The sequence below is a fragment of the Nyctereutes procyonoides genome, unplaced genomic scaffold (genome assembly GCF_905146905.1).
Source record: "Nyctereutes procyonoides isolate TBG_1078 unplaced genomic scaffold, NYPRO_anot_genome, whole genome shotgun sequence".
NCBI lineage: Eukaryota > Metazoa > Chordata > Mammalia > Carnivora > Canidae > Nyctereutes > Nyctereutes procyonoides.
The window spans coordinates 49,660,283-49,682,554 of record NW_026575133.1 but is presented as its reverse complement, the minus strand read 5'-3'; the positions used below and the strand labels follow the sequence as shown (position 1 = coordinate 49,682,554).

The window sequence follows — 22,272 nt, the reverse complement described above, 5'->3', positions numbered from 1 at the left end:
AGGTACCCCACCCCAGCACCCCGGGTGCGCAGAGCCGAACACAGGGATGTGTGCACCGAAGCCGAGGCACGCAGGCAGCTCCAACGCTGCCGAGGATGTGTGTGCGCGCAGGGAGAGGGAAACTGGGGTGCCCGGCGTGCGTGGGCGTGCGCCCCCCGCGTGTCCAGGGCCCGCCGCCTCGCCCCCTCTTGCCGAGACACGCCAGGAACCTCAGCTCTCCTTCAGCCCTTTCCCAGCCAGACGCTTCCTTTTTGGTGCCTCTGGGCGTTTACTGTAAATTCCGTGACTAAAACACGCCGGTGAGCCCGGCCCATCGACAGATGGATCAATCGCCCCCTTCTCGGCTGGGGGAGGGGGACCCCACCCGCAGCCTCCGAAGCGGGCGGCTGCCGGCTGCCTCGGGAGAGCTCGGAGCCCAGCACGCCGCCGAGCGCGGGCCGCCCCGCGTGGCACGGAGCCCTGGCCGGTCGGTCTCGGGCGCTCCCGCTGGGGTGGGGTGCGAGCCCCCGGCCGGTGCCTCCCGGGCGCCTCGGGCTGCTCAGCGGCCTCGGAGGAGGCGGTCAGGCCGCCCGGGCCCCGCGGCCTTCCTCCCGCGCCAGGGGAGGGGAGAGGAGTGGGGAAGGGGGGAGTCTCCAAGGGCTGCAACGCCGGGGCGTGCGGGGGCCGAGGGCGCGGGGGGCGTGCGGGGAAAGTTCTCGAGCTCCGCGTGGAGAGCACACGTGTGTGCGTGATGGGGGCTAGACCCAGGCAGGCGGGCTGCGCGGCGGCGCTGGAGGGGGGTCCCTTCCCTGGCGCTTTCGGGGGGAAGCTCGGCTTCGATTCCCCGGCCCAAGGACGCGTCCGCCCAGGGAGGGTGGGGGCCCCGCCCCGCCCCCGCCCCGCCCCCGCCCCAGACCCGGGCCCCCAGCCGGGGGCTGTCGAGCGCCCCTCCCCCACGCCCCCGGGATGGCTGGGGGGTCCTGGACTCCACGCCCTTCGGCCTGGGCTGAGCCTCCCCGGGCCTCCGGGACCCGTGGGCCGAGGCGGCGGGGGCAGGGGCAGTGGGGGTGGGAGGGCGCAGCCCGCCCGCGGCGGTGGCGCGCTGCGGGGGGAGGAGCAGGGTGCGGAGGCTTTGGTGGGTCTGAGCCGGAGCTCGGGGAGCCGGTCAGTTGGCGGCCGAGGCAGCAGGTCAGTCCCGGGAAGGGCGGGCGGCGGAGCTCTGCTCTCGTCCAGCGTTCCCGGCGCCGCCACCAGCGCCGAGTGGCCGCCGCCGCTGCAGAGCGTCGCTGCTCCGCCGCGCCCCGCGCCCCGCGCCCCGCGCCCCGCGCCCCGCGCCGCCGGCCGCCTGGGAGCCCGAGCGCCGAGCCCCGGGCGGAGGAGAGGGGCGCGGGCGCGAGAGCCGAGAGCCGCGGCGAGGGAGCCGCGAAGGGGGAAGGGGGCGGGCGGAGGGAGGAGCAGGGAGAGAGGGAGAGGGGGAGGGAGAGCTGGAGAGAGCGAGAGCAAAGAGCGAGAGCAGGGAGAGCGGAGGGAGGGACAGAAGAGGGAACGACACGCGCACGCAGAGACACACGGTCACTGGAATTCCAGTAGAAAAAGTGAGCCGAGCAAGGGTTAGCGGGAGAAGATTTTTTTTTTTTGGATCTTTTCTTCGTCTTGGTGCGAAAGAAGCGACTCCGGGCTCGCGTCCTCGAAGCTCCCACTGGATTGTTCTCGGCGCTCACGCCCGTCGGTGGATTTCTCTCCTATTTGCATTTTATTCTGACCCCCACCCTCGCTGCTTTCTTGCAGCCCTTCACTCTCCGATCGCCTCGTCCCCACCTCCCCAGTCCGCTCCTGGGAAGCGCAGGGGAATCGGACCCGCGGGGACTCGCGCCTTCCCGGACCGGCGGCGGGGAGGACAGAGGGAGCACCAGGCTGTCGGCTCGTAAAGCAGATAAACCCTCATATACGTGCACGTTTGGTTTTAGTGGGCAAGGGGGGCGTTGAGAGGCAGCCCACCGCCCTCCCCCCTCCACCCCCTCCAGCCAGAGGCGAGCATCGCAGGACTCGGGATCTTCACCGGGCTGGACTCGCTGGCATCTCCGCATTGGATTTGGGGCTGATTATCACTGCTTGGCTATTATTATTGTTGTTGTTGTTGTTATTTTTTTTTTTACCCAAGGGAGAAAGACAAAAAAAAAAAAAAAACGAACACACAAAACTGTGGGATTTATTTAACATGATCTTGGCAAACGTCTTCTGCTTCCTCTTCTTTTTAGGTGAGTACCTGCGAGCGGGGAGGGCAGCTCGCCCGCCGGAGCCTGGGGCGCCGTGCGGGGCCGCGCGTTGGGGCGCCGGCGAGAGCCCGGGAACGCGGGGGGCGAGCGGGGCGCGGGCTGGAGAGCGGCGGGGAGAGCGCGCCGCGGAGCGAGCCGGGCCCGGGCGCTGCCGGAGCGAGCGGGCCCGGGCGGCCAGGCTGGGGGCGCGGGGACCAGAACCGCGGCTGGCTGGCTACGCTGGGGGGGTGGGGGGCCTGGGAAGGAGACTTGGAACACCCAGACCCCCGCCGCACACACGCACGCACACAGGCACACTCGCTTACTCACGCACAATGATAGCGCTCATTTCTCTTAAAATAATGGGTTCAAATTGCGGCAACTTAAAAAAAGAATTCCAACTCTTGATCTGGAGGGGAAGAGGGTGGGGAGAAGCTGTGTGTCGCGGGGAGAAAATTCGTGCCAGTTCCATCTTTCTGGTCGGCTCCCGGATCGACCCGGGTGGACGGCGTGGGTTTCTCCAGGATCTCCTGCTTGGACATCTGTGCGGGCAGCGCCGGCAGCCATCCCCTCACCTGCCAATCAGCCTCCGGGAAATGCATCCCGCTTCCCGCTCCCCGAACCCTTTTCCAGTGGCCCCACTCCCGAGAACACTTTGCAAGTTTCTCCCCACCCTTTGCCGAGCCAGAGGCTTGGGCAGGAGTGGAGGGTGGCGAGCAACCGTTGACTACCTATCCTTCACCACCCCTGGCCTCCTGGGGCCCCTGTCCTAGCTTATGGGAGGAGGCGGGAGGGAGGTCAAAGTTTTCTTCCTTGGGTGAAGAGGGAGAGGAGTGATGGAAAAAAAAGGGGTCTGAACAAAGACCACTGCTCATTCTGTAAGCCCCTTCCTCCAAGGGCGGAGAGGAGGGGCTGCCTGGCGCTCCTGAACCGAGGGCAGCCTCTTTCCCACCCAGAATTCCCAGCCCCTGGCCCCCTTTTGTGCTCTGTGAAATTTCAGCTGCTTGGGAAATGGGTGTATGTAGAGAGAGCATTCTGGGAGTGGAGGTGAGAAAGAAGGTGTTTTTGAGGCCCTGTGCTGACCTGGAGTCCCTGGTGGTGAGGCTGCTGCCCCTGGTAGGTGTGCTGGAGAGGGAGCTGGGTAAGGAGTGTGTTGAGGGAGCACACATCTGCCATGGATGCTGTTCCTGCCACCCTGGCCTGCTGTCAGCCTGTGGTGAGCCAGGCTGTCTCTGTGGGTCATGAGTGTACCCCTTTCCTCCTGGAGGAGGGGAGAAGGAAAGGCCTGAGGGGGTGGTGTCCATCATCGAAAGAAGAGGTGGGTGGGCTACGAAGTGCTCTTCTGGCTGGAATAGTGGATTTGAGTCAATCCTGGTTGGGCGCTGGACCCTATGTCTACCCCTAGCCTCTGCCCTCTCCTAGAAGCGCCAGTTCTGGGGTGGGGGGGTGCCCTGCCCTGCCCTAGGGTGTGGCCTTCACAGGTGCTGCCCCAGCTAAGCCAGAGGCAGCTTCTCTCCAGAGTGGGAGGGGCTGTGTAAGGAAGGAAGCTGGGTAGGTGCTCCGGGCCCACTAGGAGCCTGCAGCTCTTCCTGGCAACCTATTGCAAGTGGACTCTCATTCTGGAAGGATTGTTCTAAAACCTGACCTTTTCTCTCACTGCTGGTTTGAAAACCCAGCTTTCTGGGGCCAAGAAGAAAAGAAAATTGTATTTCAGGAAAAGCAGCCCTCTTGCCTGCTGCTGAGCTGTGTATGTACCCCAGAGGTGCTTTCTGATGTCCTAAGGTGGAGAAGTGTGGTATGGGCCCTTTGGTACTGGCTAGGCCTGGAACCCCATGTTGCAGGCAGGCTTTTCTCAGCTGAGATGCGGAGTGGACTTCATTCTCACAATACAGGTGTGTGTGTTGTGTGTGTGTGTGTGTGTGTGTGTGATGCACACAGTGTCTGAGACCCTGGGGGCCAAGGTGAGAGGAGTAAGAGCAGGGTGTCAGCAGTCTTTTGGCCTAAAGCCCTTCAGTTTGCTTCCCTTGAGATGCCCCTTTCCAAAGCTGGGGGAAGGCTTAACTGAGTGACCACTGGATATTAGGAGACTCTAGGTCAGCTAGCCAAGGAGGAAGGGATGGGTTGGTATGAAGGGAACTTCCGCCTCGGAACTACTTTCCTGGCACGGAACCCACAGTTGGGAGTTGGTTGGAGATTCCGCTTGGAGGGATTTTGTGGGGCTGGAGATTGGGTAGCAGTTGCAGTGTGTGTGTGTGTGTGTGTGTGTGTGTGTGTGTGTGTGTGTGTAGGGGGCACGGTGAAGTGTGTGGCCAGGAGCTTGGGTCTTCTGTGTGCTCTTCCCCTCACCTGAGTGAACTCTGGAAAGCGGGTGGCCTTTCTGGCCCAGTCCTCCTGACCTGCAGGGTTGACATACCCAGGAAGAGAACAAGATGAGATGGGGAAAGTAAGTGGGAGGGCGGGCCTGGTCAGAGGTCTGCTGCCTACTGGTGTCCTAGTGTGCATCCTCACTCTTGTGGGGACGTTTGTGCAGTCTCCTAGTCCCCCTTGCCTCTAGAAACTGTTCCGCATGTCTTTTTTTGGATGGATCTGAGTTTTCGCCTGATTTAGAACTGGGAGGCAGCAGGATACCTGCTGACCTTTACTCTTTTAGAATTTAGAACAGCTCCCAGTAGCTGTTTCTCTCTCTGGCCGGGCGTGATTGGTTCTGAGGGTCGTGACGCCAAGCAGAAGAGCCAAGGATGGGTGCAGCCAGGGAGTTTGGTGAGAGGATACACTGGCTCTCTGCAGTGTCTTCCTGCCCTGGTCACACATGCTGGCTGGCAGGATCAGGGAAGCTCTTGCTTTGGGCACAGGAGCCCAGGGCTCTGTGAGGAGGACCCCACCTGTAGGGCAGGCTGGGTAAGTACCCTATCGCCCCAGCGCCTTAGGCCGATGTGCTGACCTTTCCACCTGCCCACGATGCTGCTTTCTGGATCTGTCTCTGATGGTGCCGTCTCAGGCACAGTCAAGGTGGGAAGGGAGGAAGCTGCAGGGACGCTGGGGGAAAGTCTGGAAGCCCCAGGGCTGGGTCCTTCTTGAGGTTCTAGCAGGCAGGCAGGCTGGCTGGCTCGGTGGGGGCAGCAGGTGCAAGTGAGGCTGGGTCAGCTCAGCTGCTCCTGGGTGGCCCAGATGCCCTGAGTCCTGCTCAGGGACCTAGGAATTTGCTGAAGCCAGGAAATAAAGCTGCTGCCTCGGCTCGGACGGAGGACACCTCTCCAGCTGGTGCCCAGGCAGATGCCCCACCGTTGGTGCCCACACCCCATGCCACATTCTTCTCGGGCCTGCCCACAGCCCTCAGCTCTTTCAGTCCCAAGGCAGAGGTATGCCCCATGGGAGAAGAAATATCTTTTGCTCCAGTCCTTAGGCCTATTCCACTCCTGGCCTACCCCTTGCTCTTCCACTTCCTCTTCTTGGGGGGCAGGTCTCCTTTCTCCAGTGGTGGTGGAGTCCTTCCCCTTGGCAGCTGTCGGGAGTGACAGGCTCGCGTTGCAGGGCTCTGCCTCTAGGTGTCGCTGTCTCCCTACGGTAGCTCCCCCCCTGAGCTGGGCCTCCAGGGGGAAGGATTGAGAAGTGGCCTTTCTGGGTAGGGATGGGGGGTGGGGTGGGGTGGGGAGGGTGGATTCTGTGGGATTCTGGAGAGAGGACTTCTGGCCTAGGATCTCACTGCGCCTTGGGCTGAATGGAATGGACGGAGCCTCCCAGCCCAGGTCACTCCTGGGTCTTGGAAAAGGCAGTCTTGGCTCTGGCCTATGGAAGGGCTTTTTCTCCGGCAGGATCTGGAGTGGACAGGGAGACTAAGGAGATGCCTGTGTCTAGAGGAAACCATTTTGGGAGCTTGATTTTGATGGGACCAAGTGAGCCCCTCCCCGCCCTTCACTTTGGACTCTTTGTCCCCCTTGAGCCCCTTCCTTCAGAGAGGACTGTGGGTTTAGATGCTCTGAGGGGTAGGTAAAAAAGGTGGCCCAAATCCCGCTTGTTCACTTTTGGAGAGGTGAGGCTCCATGTGCAAGGCCAGAGTCCAAGGACGGAAGCTCTTTCTGTTTTGCAATTGGCTTATTATTTGGCTTTTGGAAAGAAGAAGAAGAAGAAAAAAAAGGAGAGACTGGGGGAGATGGTTTTAGAGAAGGGTGGAGAGAAGAGGTAAGAGAGAAGTAGGAGGTGCTAGAGGAGAGAGAGAGAGAGAGAGAGAGAGAGAGAGAGAGAGAGAGAGAGAGAGATACGGGAAAGGCCCATGTGGACACACACGGAGGAAATCTAGTTGCTCGTCAGGCTTGCCTGCAGCACTTTTTCTTTAGGCAGGGCTGGGGTAGGACTTGGCTACAGAAGGCACGTTTTCAGGTGTCCACCAGGTGCAGTTGGACTGGAGGGTGTAGAGGGCTGGGCTGCAAAGGGGTGACTGCTCCCTTCTGGGCGTGCCTCAGGCCATAGGTCAGGCTTGTCTCTCGGGGTCTTCTCTTAGAGTCTGAGAACTCAGGATGGACAGGCCAGGGGTCTGAGAGGCCCTTTCAGCCTGTGTGTGACCTTGAGTTTTCATCTCCCTTCTTTCAGTCTCAGTTTCCCCAGGGTAGAATGGGGGGCTGGATGCTGTGGTCCTCTAAGGTCCTAACAGACTAGGAAAGTAAAATTATTCTCTGCCGTTTTCCCAGTTGAACCCAGCATGTTGGCTTGGACCTCTGGCTGGACCTGAGGTTGATGGAGGTTTGGGCAGCAGGAAAGCCAGAGTTCCCCTCCGCACCCCCGGAGGCCCTGCGGCCCCCAGCTCTTGGTTGAGGCTGTGGCATTCTTCTCTGGCCTCGGGGTGTTTTGAGCCTCTAATGCTCTTGCACAAGGGTCTGCTTTGCTGAGCTCGGCCCCTGGGCCCGGGGCTGAGGGGTGCCGGCGTGGAATCCGAAGAGAAGCTGGTCGAGCCGGGCACAGGGACAGCTCCGGTTCCCCTTTGGGTGTGAGGAGGGCCATTGATGCCTTGGGATCCTTTCATAGCTCTTCCTCTGCTCGCTCCGAGGCGCCGTGGGGAAGGCAGCACTGAGTCGCCTTGGTGTGCTTTGGAGTGGAATGGGTGTGGAGTTCCCAGCAGGGCCCAAGCCCCAGGCCTGCAGCTTGGATCGGAGGTCCTGGCGGCCCTCATTCATGCTTGTCTTCCCTCCCCACCACCCAGACGAGACCCTCCGCTCTTTGGCCAGCCCTTCCTCCCTGCAGGGCCCCGAGCTCCACGGCTGGCGCCCCCCGGTGGACTGTGTCCGGGCCAATGAGCTGTGTGCGGCGGAATCCAACTGCAGCTCCCGCTACCGCACGCTGCGGCAGTGCCTGGCGGGCCGGGACCGCAACACCATGCTGGCCAACAAGGAGTGCCAGGCGGCCCTGGAGGTCCTGCAGGAGAGCCCGCTGTATGACTGTCGCTGCAAGCGGGGCATGAAGAAGGAGCTGCAGTGCTTGCAGATCTACTGGAGCATCCACCTGGGGCTGACTGAGGGTAAGCCCTGCTGGGCCTCCAGGGGGACGCGGTGGGGTTGGGGGGAGGACGGGGGAGTGGTGCGTGGGGACCTAGGTCCTGGGGCAGACTTGGTAATGGATGGAACTGGCCAGCTCTCCACTGCTCCCTGCCAGCAGAGCCGAGAACACAGAGGAAGTAGTTGGCCCACCTGGGAGGGCAGGTGTCGGAGGTGGCCAAGGGAGGTGAAGGAGGAGGCTGCGTAATAGCTGGGGATGAGAGAGGGCTGGTGAGGGGAGAAGGAGAACAAAGATGGAGAAAGGAGGGGAGTAGGGGGTCCGAGAGAGGATGGGCGGGATGGATGGATGGACTTGTGAAGTGGTAAGAGAGAAGGGGAGGCAGGAGTACCCAGGCAGCTGGTGTGGGTCATGTGCATGCAGGGTTGTGGAAGCAAACCAGCCCCCGCCACTCTCCAAAGGCCTGGGCTCTGAGCTGAGCCAGGCCCATTTCTGCTCTTCCCGTTGCCACGAGGCCTGCTCTTCAGGTGGCTTCCTGACCCCAGGGCTGGCCTAGTTACCTTCTACAGAGCTCGGAGAAGTGTGTGGGCAGCAGGCCCCTTCAGGTCCCAGGGTGGAACCTGTAACCGCCCCCTCCGCTAACACCCCACTCCCCTGTATCCTCTCCCTTCAGACTTCAGAGGGAGGATTTGCAAACAGTGCAGGAGGATTGGCCACTTCGGTCGGATGCTCATTTATTGATTCAATGATGATTTATTGAGAGGTTATCATCTGCTAGGCATTGTGGGAACACTTGAGAGAACAAGCTGGGGTAGATTCTGCCTTCATGGAGCTCCTAGTTGGAGGGGCAATACAGATAAATGAGGGGCTTTGTGTTGTTTGGCGACATGAGTGCTGTTGGAAAGCACTGTGCTATGGTAGCCCCAAGGCAACTTCTTAAAAATCTGAAGAGCCTTCCTGGAGGAGGCAGCTTCTAAGCTGAGACTAAGGAGTTTGAGCTACAGTTACACCAGGAGATGGGAAGAGTGTGGGAGGTGGAGGGGGAGGTTGGGCAAAGGCCCACAGGAGGGAGTCAAACTCACTTGCAGACCTAGCAGTAACCCAGTGTAGTCAAGTGAGTGGGGGATGAGGGGGGGCAGGACCTGAGGTGCAGTAGGGAGCCCTGCAAGGGGAGTCTGTGATCTCTGCTTCAGGGTGGTGTTTACGTGGTTCCAGTGAGGAGCGTAGATTGGAGGCTGCAGCTGTGGTATAGGCCAGGGGTAGTGGTGGCCGGCTGAGGACAGTGGCAAGAATGAGGGGGGCTCTCAGGAAGTAGAATCAATAGGTCTTGGTGAAGAAAGAGGAGTCAAGGAGGGCAGTTTGCTGTTTTGGGCAACTGGGTAGGCCATGCGGCTGGTTCACAAGAAGCAGAGGTTTCGTATCACGGGAGGGCAGGGAGATGCTGCCTTTATTTTGGGGCATGTGGTTCTTGTTGGCCATGCCCCTCATACAGCGGGGCATGGGGCTGGAGCCCAGGTGGAGAAGGAACATGGGACATAGGGATTTAGGAGCTGCCATCAGCCTGTCCGTGTCATGGGGGCCAAGTGTGCTGGGAGAGGCACGCTGAGAGGAGGGCAGGGACAGAGCCCCTGGGGATGACTGACATTTAAAGATGTGGAGGGGGAGGTGCTGGGAGAGAGGTGGAGGGATGGCAGGAAACCAGGAAGGAAGGAGGGTCAGCAGTCCCCAGTCCATCTGGGAGCAGGAGAGGGTGGGCAGCGTGTCCCTGTGCCCTCGTGGTGAGCTCTGCAGGGGTGCTGGGGGAGAGGCCTGCTTTGGGGAGGGAACGAAAACTGGGGAGCTGGGAAGGGTGACTGTGGACAATGGCTAGAATTTTAGTGTGAAGAGGAGGAGAGAACAAAGGATGACTTTTTCTTAAAAGATGTGTGAGGGTCAGGCAGCTTGAACTTGAAGCAGGCGGGTAGTGGGATGGAAGTGTTGCGGTGAAGAGAGGGGCGCGCTGGCACCGGGCCCTTGGTTAGCTGACATGGAGGAGCAGCACGGCCTCAGGATGCTGGGGGGAAGGAGGACACCGGGACCCGGTGGGGGGGCTCGGGGAACGAGGGTTTTCTGACCGGCGGCCAAGATGGTTCCAATATGCCCTGAATACGGGAGCAAAGCTGGCATGTAATTATGAACAGTGTCACCACCGTTAATAGCAAAGTAATTCCTCTGAATCAGTCTCCCGTTCCTAGCAACCTCGAGTCCTGGCAGCGGAAGTGAGCAAAGAGAGGGACACGGTGCCACAAAGTGCGTGTCCTTTATTCTCTGCTGGGTGAGGAGCAGGCCTCACGGGGAGGCCTCTCCAGTGCATGAAAACTGAGGCCCCTGAGCCCCCCCACCCCCCCCACCGTGGGAGGGAAGCTCAGGTGCAGGAGAAGGGTTGGTGGGACCAGGGTCCTTAGATTCTTATTTTCTTTCCCAAGGCCTTCAGGTTCAACCCGGGGGAGGTGGGGCATTGCTTTGGAGTGGGCTTGCTGAGGGCTGCAGGACACACAGGCCAGGGGACAGAAGAACTGCCAGCTAGAAGGGCCGGGTGGGCCACCTGAGCACCCTGTCACCCGAGTGCCTCCCTCTGGCATCACGGCGTCAGAGGCCGAGGACGCCGAGGACCTTGCTGGTCGGAGCCAGGCAGTGAGGCGTTTGGATGATGATGGTATGCGTAGTGGGCCTTAGGGTGCGTACTGCGCTGTGGCCTTCAAGGCCCTTTAAACCAGGAATGCCGGACTGGAGAGGCCTGAGCTGGCTTGCGGGTTCTCTTACCTGGCAAACGTCTGTGAAGGCCCGACTGTGTGTGCCTTCTTCTGGAGGGTGAGAGCACTGGGCTGGCCTGCCTACAGGCTGGGAGAGCCCTTCCCTGGGCCAGTACTAGAGCAGTCGACCCCCTCCGACCCCCTCCCCCGTCCTTCCTCGGAATCCACCCACCCCCATTCCTGGCTCTTGAGAGCTGGAGGAAGTTGTTGCCTTGGGCTGGCCAGGGGAAGCTGAGAGGCCTTTTAACAGCAGGTAATGTTCCTCTGAGTGACAGGATCCACCTGAGAGTTAATTATTCACGGTGTGGGATGAGTGGTCCCCCTGGGGGACGCTGTAAGCACTTCCTCCCTGTTCCTTAATAACACTTAATAACCTGGCTTGGGCCTGGGGCGGGGTGGGGGGACTGTGGAGAGGAGAGATCTGTGTGGGTTTGGACTTTGATTGTGGCTTCTCCTTGGCCCCTGCCGGCCCCTGCTGGCGGGGGTGATTCCCCTGGAGGCTTGGCCCTACCTTCCCCCTCCACCTGAGGCTGAGCTGTGTAGAGGCTGAGCACCTCCGCTGTGGACAGAGCTGGCGGTGGCAGGAATGTGGCCTTTGCTGAGTTCCTAGACAGTCCCAACTGCAAAGGACCTAGAGATTGTTCTGTCCCACTTTGATGGGGGAAGAAGCTAAGGTGCCAGAGAAGGGTTGGTGGGACCAGGGTCCCTGACTCCTTACCCAGACCCCTGTCCAGCTGCCCTAGGGAGAGCCTGTGGTCTGGGGCTCAGCTTTTCCTTCTGTCGCCATACCACAACCACCAGTATTTACATGGTGGCGCTGTCACTGACAGCTGCGCAGGGCACTGGAGACCAGGCTTCTTGCCTTCTCCAAAGGTGGCACTGAAGTTCAGGTCGTTCTCATACTATAGATGTGAAGAGCAAAGGCCTCTCCCACAGGTCATGGCCTAGGGATCTGATATCCTAGATTTTGGTCTGTCTGGTTGTGTGGTTGCCAGGATGCCTGGTGGCCAGGTGTCTTGATTTCCCACAGGTGTGTACTGCGCTGTGGCTTTCTCAGCCACAGCAGCAGACAGCGTGAGTTAACTTCAATAAGGTGGGCCTTTCTCCCATCCCGTCCTGGAAGAGGCTGCTTCCCCCCGGATCATACTACAGTCAGCCCCCCAGTTGGTCATACTAGCTGATGGGCACCCAGTGCCTAGCTCTGCCAGATGCAAGAGGGAAGGACAGGCCCTGGCCTGGGGGAGCGGTCCAGCTAGCACAAGACTGCCCCTGTGGGAAGTTCAACAGCAGCAATCCTTGTTTCCAAGTTTGGTTCAGTAACACTTTTAATTTTGGAGACCGTATTCGTGATGTTTAAGTACTTGGACTCGGAAGCCAACTGCCGGGGTTTGAAACCTGGCTGTGCCATTTACCAGCTGTGTGACCTTGGGCCAGTTACTTAACATCTCTGTACCACTTCAGGTCAGTTTTTTATCAATAAAACAGGGAGAGGAATAGCGCGTATCTCATAGAGAAATTAAGAGGATTAAGTGAGTTCATACATCTAAAGCACTTTCAGTGGTGCCTGCACTTAGAGGGCTTGGTATAAAATCATTTTCATCACAAAAATGTTTCCTAAGCTCTTGTATTATTTGGCCCCAACAGATAGCGGTGGCTGGTCACCCCACCACCCAGAGTTTGTCCAGTGCCTGTGGGTAGAATGGAGGACACTGAGATGGCACAGGCCTGGATAGTCCCGGGGAAGGCAGGATTGGAGAGTGGCCTGAAAGGATACGTACCATTTGGATGGCAGTCAGTGGGTATGACTGGGGCACCCACTGTGCATAGTTCACTCAGTGTGCTGGGTGTTGTAGGGCATGAGGGGTGCTCATTCCTATGAGGTGAAGTAAAGGGTGGGAGCCATTTCTCCAGGGGGAGAATGAACATCTAGGGGTCTGTGCCATTTTGGGCTATACCTAGCAGACAGGTGCTTTGCTCTGAGAACCAGCAGAGGGCTGGATAAACCTTGAGTGCTGGCCTCTGGGTGACCTGAGCCCCTTATGGGCAGATTCCAAGTCCCCTCTTCCAGATGGCTGGCACCTTCCTGCAGGTGGCCCCCCTGGATGCCACCACACATGTGCGCTTCTTTAGGTGCTGGACCTGGGTGGATAGGAAATCAGCGTGTGAGACTGTGGGTCATCACTTGTCTCCCCCGCCCCTTCAGCGTGCACACACACACACACACACACACACACACACAGTCTGAGTGATTATTCATTGATTTCTCCTCACAGTAACGTCTCAAGAGGATATTTCCTCTCCCGCTGAGGTGTTGGCGGAAGGGGCGGGAGTCCTGATGAGGAGGTGGTGGGTCTCCAGGGCATGCCTGTGCCATTTATCTCCTGTCACTCGCTTGCTTTTCCATTCACCAAGCCTCTGATGCATCCCGAAGCCTCCAGGAGAGGTCTGAGAAGCAGCAGGTGGTGGGGAGGCCAGGCAGGGAGTGCAGAGGTGGGGATCAGTCAGACAAGCTGGGGGTCAGGCCTCCACTCAGCAGACTTTCGGCTCTCCAATCAGACTCTTCTGATGACATGATGGGAAGCAAAGAGGAAGTTCTGTGCCCTTAGGTGGCCTGAGCAGAGCCAACCCAGTGTGATGGGAGAGAATGCTGGTGTGAGGGCCAACGGACCAGAGTCTGGTCTAGCTCAGCCGTGAGTAGCTGTGTGATTTCAGTCAGGTGGCTTTACCTCTCTGGGCCACCCGAGAGTCCTCTCTTGTGAAGTGGGGAAGTTGTACCAAATGACCTCAGAGTGCCTTTCGCTTCGAATCCTGTGATTTATACCTGGCCTTCTGCAGGCTGTCCACCTCCCTGGTGCTTTCTTTCCAGAAGCATTTGGAGGTGCTTAGAAGAGGGCTAGACATGCAGGGAGGTCAAGAGAGGGATATGTTAGCAGTACTGAGCTGCTGTGGAAGACTGCTAGAGAAAGAACTCACCTGTATGAAATTGTCAGTATTTCCATGGTGGCTTGCTCTGGTCTAGCACCATAGGGAGGGTGAGCCTGTGCCTGACGCCGGTTCTCTCTTCCAGGTGAGGAGTTTTACGAAGCCTCACCCTATGAGCCGGTGACCTCCCGCCTCTCGGACATCTTCAGGCTTGCTTCAATCTTCTCAGGTAAGTGGAGTTGCGCTAGGGGCTCCGCAGTCCTCCTAGGCGCCCTGGCCCTCAGTTGGCTCTGCCTTCCACCCGCAAGCCCCTTGATGTTTCTGAGTTTCAGGTCTTCATCTGTAAAAGAAGAAACCCGTAATACCCCACCCCACCCCGAGGTTGTGTGTGGAGTGGAGCATTTCTTGGAATTGACTAGAATGTGCCTACCATGCAGTAGGTCTTGAGTCTGAAACCTGCTGTCACTCTCTTGTTTTGTCACTGATCTTGCCCTGTGGGTCCTCCTTTCCAGTTTTCAGCTCTTTCACTTTGGAGTTCTACTTTGATCACGTTGTTCAACTTTTCTATGCCTTGGTGTCCTCAGTTGTGCAGTGGGATTGTCATGAGGTCTAAAATGAGCCAGTGGTTGTTAAGGGCTCAGAGAGCTGCTGGGCAGCACAGCACGGGGCCCCAACAGGAGCCCATAGCCGTGGCTGTGGGTGGTAGTATTACCACTCTCTGTTCCACTTGGGGACTCCCCTTCCACCAAGGGCTCTTCTTCTTGAACTCCACTGAGAGGCCTCTGAGTGCCAGGCCACTCATGTCCCGGCCTGCACAGGGAGTGAGAAGGACTGTGTTGAGCTCTCACTTTGCTTGCCATGGTCCTTGTTTAGGAGTCAGATGGGTTGGTTGGTTCTCTCTTCCTTGCTTGTTCCCTCTGGCATTTGGGAGACCCGTGGGCCCAGGGCAGCCACCCCTGCTCAGGCCCTGGGAGGGCCTTCCAGTCTTGGGAACTGGTCTGTGGGGCCTGGGGATGAGCTGCTCCTGAAGCCACCACTGGTGCTCAGAGGTGGCCGGGGGGCCTGTTATGGTACAGGGCCCCAGACTTGAGGTTTCTAGGAAGTTTTGTGGCAGTATGTGAAGCCTTCTCAAGTTTCTTTTGCTCTAAACTATGGGTTCTCAATAGCAGCACCGTTGAAGTTTTGATCTGGGTAGTTCTGTCCTGTGGGAAGAGCTGGCCCATATACCGTCAGATGTTTAGCAGTATCCCTGGCCTCTACCTACTGGATGCCAGTAGCAACCCACTGAGTCGTGACGACCAAAAATGTCTCCAGACATTGCCAAATGTCTCTTGGGGGCACAACTGCTACCAGTTGAGAAGCAGCACTCTAAAACTGTGAAATGAAAGACTCTCCAGTGAGACCCTAAACCCTTTCAAATGAAGAATTCCCTAGGAGACTGTTTTCAAACTTTCTTTCCTGTTATTGCCCCCCTAAGGAGAAAAGTCAATACTCTGTAGAGAAATACTGTCTTCATCTGTTTTGGCAGCCATAGCAAAATTCCATGTTGGGGAGTTTCAACAACAGAAATTTATTATCTCATAGAGGCTGGAAGATGAAGATTAAAGCCTGAGAGGGTTTGGTTTCTGGTGAGAGCTCTTTTCCTGGCTTGCAGATGGCCACTTCTCCCTGTGTCCTCACAGGGTGGGGTGAGGGATGGCACAGAGGGCAGGAGAGGGAGAGAGAGCGAGAGAGCCCCCCCTTTTTTTTTAAAGACACCAGTTCTATTGGCTGTGGCCTTACCTCCTCAGCTTTACAGCCTCATTTCACCTAATTACCTCCTAAAAGCTGTCTGCAAATACAGTCACATCGGAGATTAGGACTTCAGCATATGAATTTGGTGGGCACAATATATTTAGTCCATAGCAAATGCCAAGGAATACCTAATTTTTTTTTTTTTTTTTGGCCTACTCAGGAGCCAATTTTTCCTCACTTGGTTCCATTGAGACTATATGGGACTATATCTAAGCACTGATGTAGGAGGATACGTAGGTAGGTACCTGGGGGGAGAAATCCTGGAACCCGGTGAGAAAGGAGGCATTGGCCAAAGGGTGACCATCTAGATTTGCCCTTGGGCCCTGGTGGTGGTTGGGGGTGGTAGTGAATGAAATGGAGACTTCAGAGATGATCCTCATTGGTTTTGGGTAGAACTCCACATTGGGCTACTCCTTTTGAGACAGCCTCAGGGCTCAGATGCAGGTTAAGAATATTCTCAGCACGCGATACCATAGTGGGGATGCCCTGCCAGCCCAATGTACCTGGTTCCCACCGTGCTGGCTGAGTACTGCTGCAGGGGTGGGAGCCATTGGATTTCTCTCCAATAAAGAAATAGTTTAGGCTTGCTCCTTGAAGGTTGAAGGTCAGAGGTCTGCTTTTTGGAATCCCACTAAACATCTTCCTAGCAGAAAATCTTTATGTGATGGACTAGATACTCTGTGGGATAAGGATATTGACAAGTGAGGAAATTATCAGGTCTCAGCTCACTGAATCAGCTTCCTTTACCTGCTGCCTAGATGAAACTGGGCCCCACATGACCCTAGATCCCTGGGCTCTGAGGGCCGCTCCCCGCAGAGAGGGCCTAGCTTCAAGGTCTGTGACAGCTCCCCCCTTATTGCTCCTGTTGACCCCACCCCACCCAGAGTAGCCCAGCTTAGAGTTGGTGCATGAGTGGCCCTCTCTGGGAAGCTTGTGCACGTAGCTGGGTGGAGGACCCTGGCCAAGCCACCAAGAAGCCAAGCGGGCAAGTGTGGGGCACAGAGAAGAAACAAGGCTGGATGCGGAGCTGGGAGGCCCGAGTGCCATTGCATTCTCTGCCACAGACTTGTTTCTTTTCTGATGAAGGAAGACAGAAGCTTAGAACAGAGCTTCCTAATATTTGCCCATCAAGGCACATAGACAGCAGCAGCATTGTTTGGTGTACTAGGGTGAGCAGAGCGTCTTGGAGCTTAGGGGAACATGCATCCCTCTGTGGCTTCCCTGTGGGGTCAGCATCTGGGCCCCTATATCACCTACCTGTGGCTTGCTGGCTCGGAAGGCTGGGCTTGTGTGACCTAAGATCGGCACTGGTGCTTTAGGGTGGGTGATGAGGCGGCCACCCTGTAGGACTGTAAGGAGCCCTTCTGCACTTGCACATACTCATAGTTGTCTGTCCATTGCCTCCTCTATCATCTTTGTGTGGAAAGGCTGTGAGTGGGGACTATGTGGTCTTTTGCCCCTTCTCTAGGCCTTACTGTCCCCACTCAGTCCTCGGGACTCAGAAGAGTGTGCTGTTATCTTTGGGGCTCAGTTCCTACTGTCTCTTTAACATTTACTGTCTAAGAATTTGGGTCCCTGTCGTTGGAGCCTCCTGGAACGTTTGTTCTTTATCTCTGGCCTCCTCTCTCTGTTGGGGTTCTCAGAAAGTCCTACTGGGATTCTATTGGCAAAAAAAGTTGCCAGAATTTCTCTAGCATTCTGATGCCAGAGGCCCTGGGGGAAGGGTAAGCCTGTCCTTCTCTCTGCGTAGGCCCTAGGATCAGTAACTGGGTCTGGGATTACTGGTGTCCTGTTAGCCCTGAGTTCAAGGCCAGGAGGAGAGCAATCTGGCTCAGCCCTGAACCATGGCAGCAGTGATGGGAGAGGCATCCAGGGAGAAGGGAGTGCTCATGGAGAAATGAGGTTTTTCCTGCTTGCAGCAATTCAGCTGCCCTTGCAGGCATGAAGCGGGGTGGTTAGGGAGGCAGCCTAGTGCACAAGAAGAGTGTGGGCCTTCGGGCAGACAGTCCGTCTGGGGTTTGAATCCCGACCTGGCCACTTAGGAGAGTGTGATCTTGGGCCTCACTGGGCCTTCTTGAACATAGTGCCTATGTGTGCAACATGGGGGTGTGATACCTGCTGGGGGGGTTGCTATAGAGAATTCACCGAGAATGGACATAGGCAGAGTTGCAGAATTAGTCGTCCTCCCTGTACCAGGGATGTTCAGTAGGGGACAGGGGTTTGGGGAGCTGAAGTTGAGAGCCCCTCCATCCCCAGGTGTCTGTGACCCCATGAATACTGAACCCCAGCTGTTCACACATGGAGAGGCAGGAGAGGATGGAACAGGCAAGAAGAAGGTCTTATTAGGGAAAGGAGACACCGTTCAGGTGGAGAGAGGTTGTGGAAGATTCCACTGCTCGGTTCTCATGGAGGGAGGCCATCCATGCGAGGGTGAAGGGTCCGGGTGGCCCAGGCAGTGGTTTCCCTCGCAGCCACAGGGCCATGCTTTGGGGACAGAGAGAAGCCACAGGCAGATGGCCTGGCCGGGCTGGGCATTCTTGGCGTGGAACAGGAGCCTCTGGGGCCTCTGCATCCACTGCAGGCCTTACCAGATGCATGGGTGTGGAGCATATTTATGGAAACATGTCCCTCCTGTAGCTGGAAGGGAACTTGGAGATCACCTAGGCTCAGGCTTTCTCTGGACAGAAGAGGAAACGGAGACCCCAAGAGCAGGGCCAGACTGGACTGGGAATCTAGTGCTCGCTTCCACCCTGCCTGGTGGTTGCTCAGGCAGGTGCCTGTGAGCCCTGGCTTCCTCTCCTACAGCAAGGCACTGCAAGAAACACCTGCCGTCTAGAGTTTCTGTTGGGACTAAGTGAGCTACTGCAGGCAAATGCTTGACTCAGTGCTGGGGCACATTGCACTAAAATATGTAGCTCTTTAAAACGTATGGAGTGGATTCTCTAAGGGCAGATGACTAGCTGTGGCAGAGCTGGTCTGGAAGCTTCCATCTGGAAAATGGTTGCAAGGCTTTTGGTGACATGAGGTTGCCTCCTACCCACGATGGTGCTTGGTGGGGGCTGGAGTGGGAGCTGACTGGTAATTTTCATGGGACAGTACACCCTGGGGACTCCTGCTGAGCCACCCTGACCTTGGTGAGCCATGCTGTGGGGTGGTGGGGACACACGGAGGCTGGCGAGATGTCTGGGCCCATGGCCTTTTGTGGGTTGGAGGAAGAAGCCATGGGCGCTGTCTGCCTCAGTTGGCCAGTGAGCCTCTGGGGTGGATGGGCTGTCTTGCTTGGATGAGGGCGGGAAAGGCCTAAGGATGTTCTTGTTTCAGGTTCCAGTGGTTCCGTTTTTGGGGGCTTAGGAGTGGAGGGCACCCTATCCCTGCCAAGAAGTCTGGCAGGTGGCCCCTGACAGATGAACACCACCCTTGCCCTTGGTACCACAGAAGTGTCATGGTTGGGGCATGTGTGTGTTGTGGGTGTTGGTGTCTGTGTCAGTGCATCTAGCCTCTCCATATTCCTGGGGGTGCCTTGCACTGCGCCGTGCTCCTAGTATATATCCGCAGAAGATCCTGGAGTGGGCCTGCTAGACCTAGTTTGAATCTTGGCTTTGCTCTACCAGCTGGGTGACCACAGGGTGGGTCACTTGACTCTGCTGACCTGTAAAACCGAGCAGTTGGGGCCTTCCCTGCGGGGGTTGGTGATGATGCATGCACAGGTCCTTATGTGGCGCTGGGGCAACCTGGGTGAAGGCCATGGGTGGTGCTGCTGTGGGCAGGAGGGAGCTGATGGCTTGGTGTGGGGTGTTAGACCACATGAGGAGAGGTGTGAAGAGGTCCAGGCAAGTGTGAGGGGCCTGTGTGGGCTGCACCTTAGGAGCATCTGAGGTTTAGGGAAAGGCGGGGCTCCTAAGTGCTTCGTGGGAGAGGTGGGGCTGGGGCCCACCTGTTTAGTTCAGTAAACATTCAGCTTGCTGTGTGCCAGATGCTACATCAGACACTGCTTTAAACTGATGCAGACTCACGTCCTCACTGTCTGGTGGGGTGAGCAGACACCCACTTAGACACTCACCAGGAGGCTTAGTGGCGGTGGTGGTGGTGTAGACCAAGTGCTGCCTGGAGAGTTCAGTGTGCTTGGGTAGATCATGGAAGTCTTGGAAGGGGAGAGAGGGGTTCTGGAAATGCCATTCCTGGCAGCATCATGGCTTAGAGGCCTGGCCCAGCTGGGATAGTGAAGGAACCACACATCTTCTGGGCCTGGTGAGCTCCAAGGACAGTGAAGAGAGATCCTGATGTCAGATAGGAGATTGGCCTCTCTGGGGTCTCCTTGCCCAGGAGTCCTGCCCTGGACTTCTCTAGAACAGAGCTCACTCAGCATGACTACCTGACTGGGGAGGGGCTGAGGTCCTTGCCTCCAGAGCCAGGCCTGTGTGACAGTCGCCCCCATGGCCACTGGGGGGACCTGGTTCAGCTCTGCTAGATGCCTGTGGAGGCCCCTTCCTTTCCCTGCTCCTCTGAGGGGGTGTCTGAGCCTTTCTGCCCCTAGACCCTCCTCCCCTCAGGTTGCTTGGCAGAGACTGGAGAGCAAGGGCTTCACCGGCTTCAGCTGCTTGGCTGGTGAGTCTCCGAAACCCCCTTCTGAGGCAGCCCCTATGAGGAGGTGGGTGGGGAGGCGGTTTGGGGATGGAGGACAGGGAGGAACTGAGGAAGCAGGCGGCCTCTCTCCCTGCCCCCCTGCATGGTGGCTTAGGCGATAAACTGCTTATCCTCAGGTTGTCTCCCTGAGCCGAATGCAGAAGCGTGTTATTTAAATTTCAAAATCACATTCTTCTTCTAACAGCTGTCAGAGACTCTGAGTGTCAACGAAAATTGGGCTTTAGCTGCAGCTCTATCACCTCTTCCTCCTCCCCTTTCGGGAAGAGCTCCTCTGATGGCCAGGGAGCGAGGGTGTGGGGTGTGGGGCCAGGGACTGTGGGACTGTGGGGACGGAGGAGGGGAGGTGATGGGTGGATCGAGTCAGGTGACCAGTGATTCTTGCCACACCCATCAGCAGTTGGGAGCCCCTGGGAGGAGGCCAGCTTCGCCATCAAGGGGTGCCGAGGTGTCCCCCCTTCCTTTTTGTTTCCTGCTCTCTCCTAGCAGTGCTGTGTTCTTGTGACCTCGGGCTTCCGTCAGTGGGTGGGAGGATCTGCTTGTGCTAAGGTGTGAGCAGGGTGTTGGTGACATCATGCTTCGTTGCCTTTGTGTCCAAAGAAGAAACTGCTGTGAGAAAAAAGGAAGGAAGGAAGAAAAGAACAGGAGAGAACAAAGTTTAACCCCAAAGAGAGGCTTTTTTAATGGTAGAATTTGAGATGTCATGGTTGGGGTGAGGTTTTTAGGGTGAAGACATTTTCTGGTACTTTTTATTAGGGGGGTAAGGGCAGAGGGAGAGGGAGAAAGAGAGTCATAAGCAGGCTGCACACCCAGTGCGGAGCTCGATGCAGGGCTGGATCTCAGGACCCTGAGATCATGACTTGAGCTGAAATCAAGAGTCGGACACTTAACTGCCTGAGCCACGCAGGCATCTCTTCTGGTACTTGTAAAACAGCGTCTCCTAGGGGACACCTACTTGCTTCCTTTCGGGTATGAAGACAGGCTCTGCCAGCAGCGTGGATGTGGGGTTGTTCTGGGCTGGGTCTCTCTGCTCTTGAGAGGCTCCTGAGATGGCTGCAAGATTCCGTCCCCCCGCGCATGCTCCTGGTTTAGCCATGCACTGTGCTCACCTGATTTATCCCGGCATAAGGCAGGGTTTGGGTAACTGCCCTGGGGCTGCCCCTTCCAATCATATCTGTTGATAGACTCCTTTAGCCCCATGGCTGTGGAGAGAAAGGCATAGTTCTGACTGGGGTCAGAGTGTGTGGAGGGTGGTATGTGTGGGGTGGTGCAGATTGTGTGTGTGTGTGTGTGTGTGTGTGCTGTGAGCATGTGTGTGTATGTGTGTGTGAGGTGGTATGTGCATATGGCACGTAGGATATGTGTGTGTGGGTAGCATACGTATGGGGTATATTTGTGTGGAGTAGCATGTACATATGAAAGTGTGTGTGCATATGGTGTGTGTGTGTGAGGTGATGTGTGCATATGGCATGTATGCTATGTGTGTGGGGGTGACATGGGGGTGGGGTGTGTGTGGAGTGGTATGTATATATGAGGATGTGAGGTGGTGGTGGCAGTGGTGCATGGGTGCGTGTGTGTGCGTGTGTGTGTGTGTGTGTGTGTGTATGTGTGGCCTGAGTGGGCAAGTGAAGAGGGGTGATGGGGCCCTTCCCTCAGCAGAACAATCACTCTCTTCAGCCTTCTTTTTTACCGCCTGGGGAAACCCAGGGAACACTGGTCCAGGGCTAGATACTGAGGGGCATTTGAAGATGGGAAGTCCATTTTCACGTGATCAAGAAAAATAATTATTGGACTAAACCTTTATATGTATATTTTTGGGCTTCCTATAGTCTGGAGGCTTTGTCATTGACCTCTGGGCGCTTATGCCCCATCTTGCAGAGGTGGTGTGTGTGTGAATTCATCCTTAAACTCCAGAAGCGTCCTTTGCATGCTGTGCCTCGTTCTAGGTGCTGCGGATATGTTAGTGAACGAGACAAGGAAGTCTGTTGCTCTTATGGAGCTTATTTCAATTAGCTTGAGACAGAAAAACAGAAGACAAGCCAACAAACAAATTAACAGCACCGCCAACAAATAGATAGTGATGAGTGCCATGCAAGTTAAATAGGAAGATAGGACAGAGGTGGCTGGTGGGTCCTCCAGATTGGGAATGCCAAAATTGGACTCTCAGGAAGGATCCAGCCATGAAGTCCCCAGGAGGAGACACCATGAGGGAGGGTGGGACCTGGGAAGGCCATGTGGCTGGGACTCAGTGAATGAGGTGGATGTGGTGGTTTGGGGGGTGAGCACAGATGCAGGCAGGGGCCAGATCACTGGGATGCTACAAGTAAGTTAAGGACTTTGGATTTCATTTGAAGAGTGATGAGAAACCTTTTAGGCACTTGGGTAGCACTTAGGATTTTAGGCAC

At 57.0% G+C, this 22,272-nt stretch overlaps 1 protein-coding gene across 3 annotated transcripts in view; it reads left to right on the top strand.

Annotated features, from left to right (window-relative positions):
* Window positions 1-1,507: 1,507 nt before the first annotated feature.
* Window positions 1,508-22,272, top strand: part of GFRA2 (GDNF family receptor alpha 2) — an 84,973-nt gene continuing 64,208 nt past the window's right edge. Inside the window, exons 1-3 of one of the 3 annotated variants that reach the window (XM_055300603.1) lie at window positions 1,508-2,237; window positions 7,429-7,743; window positions 13,578-13,661. In XM_055300603.1, coding sequence (XP_055156578.1) covers window positions 2,198-2,237; window positions 7,429-7,743; window positions 13,578-13,661 — 439 coding nt within the window. In that variant the 5' untranslated portion in view covers window positions 1,508-2,197. Of the gene's footprint in view, window positions 2,238-7,147; window positions 7,744-13,577; window positions 13,662-22,272 lie in introns of those variants that run through there. The other 2 variants (XM_055300602.1, XM_055300604.1) reach the window with 2 other exon arrangements.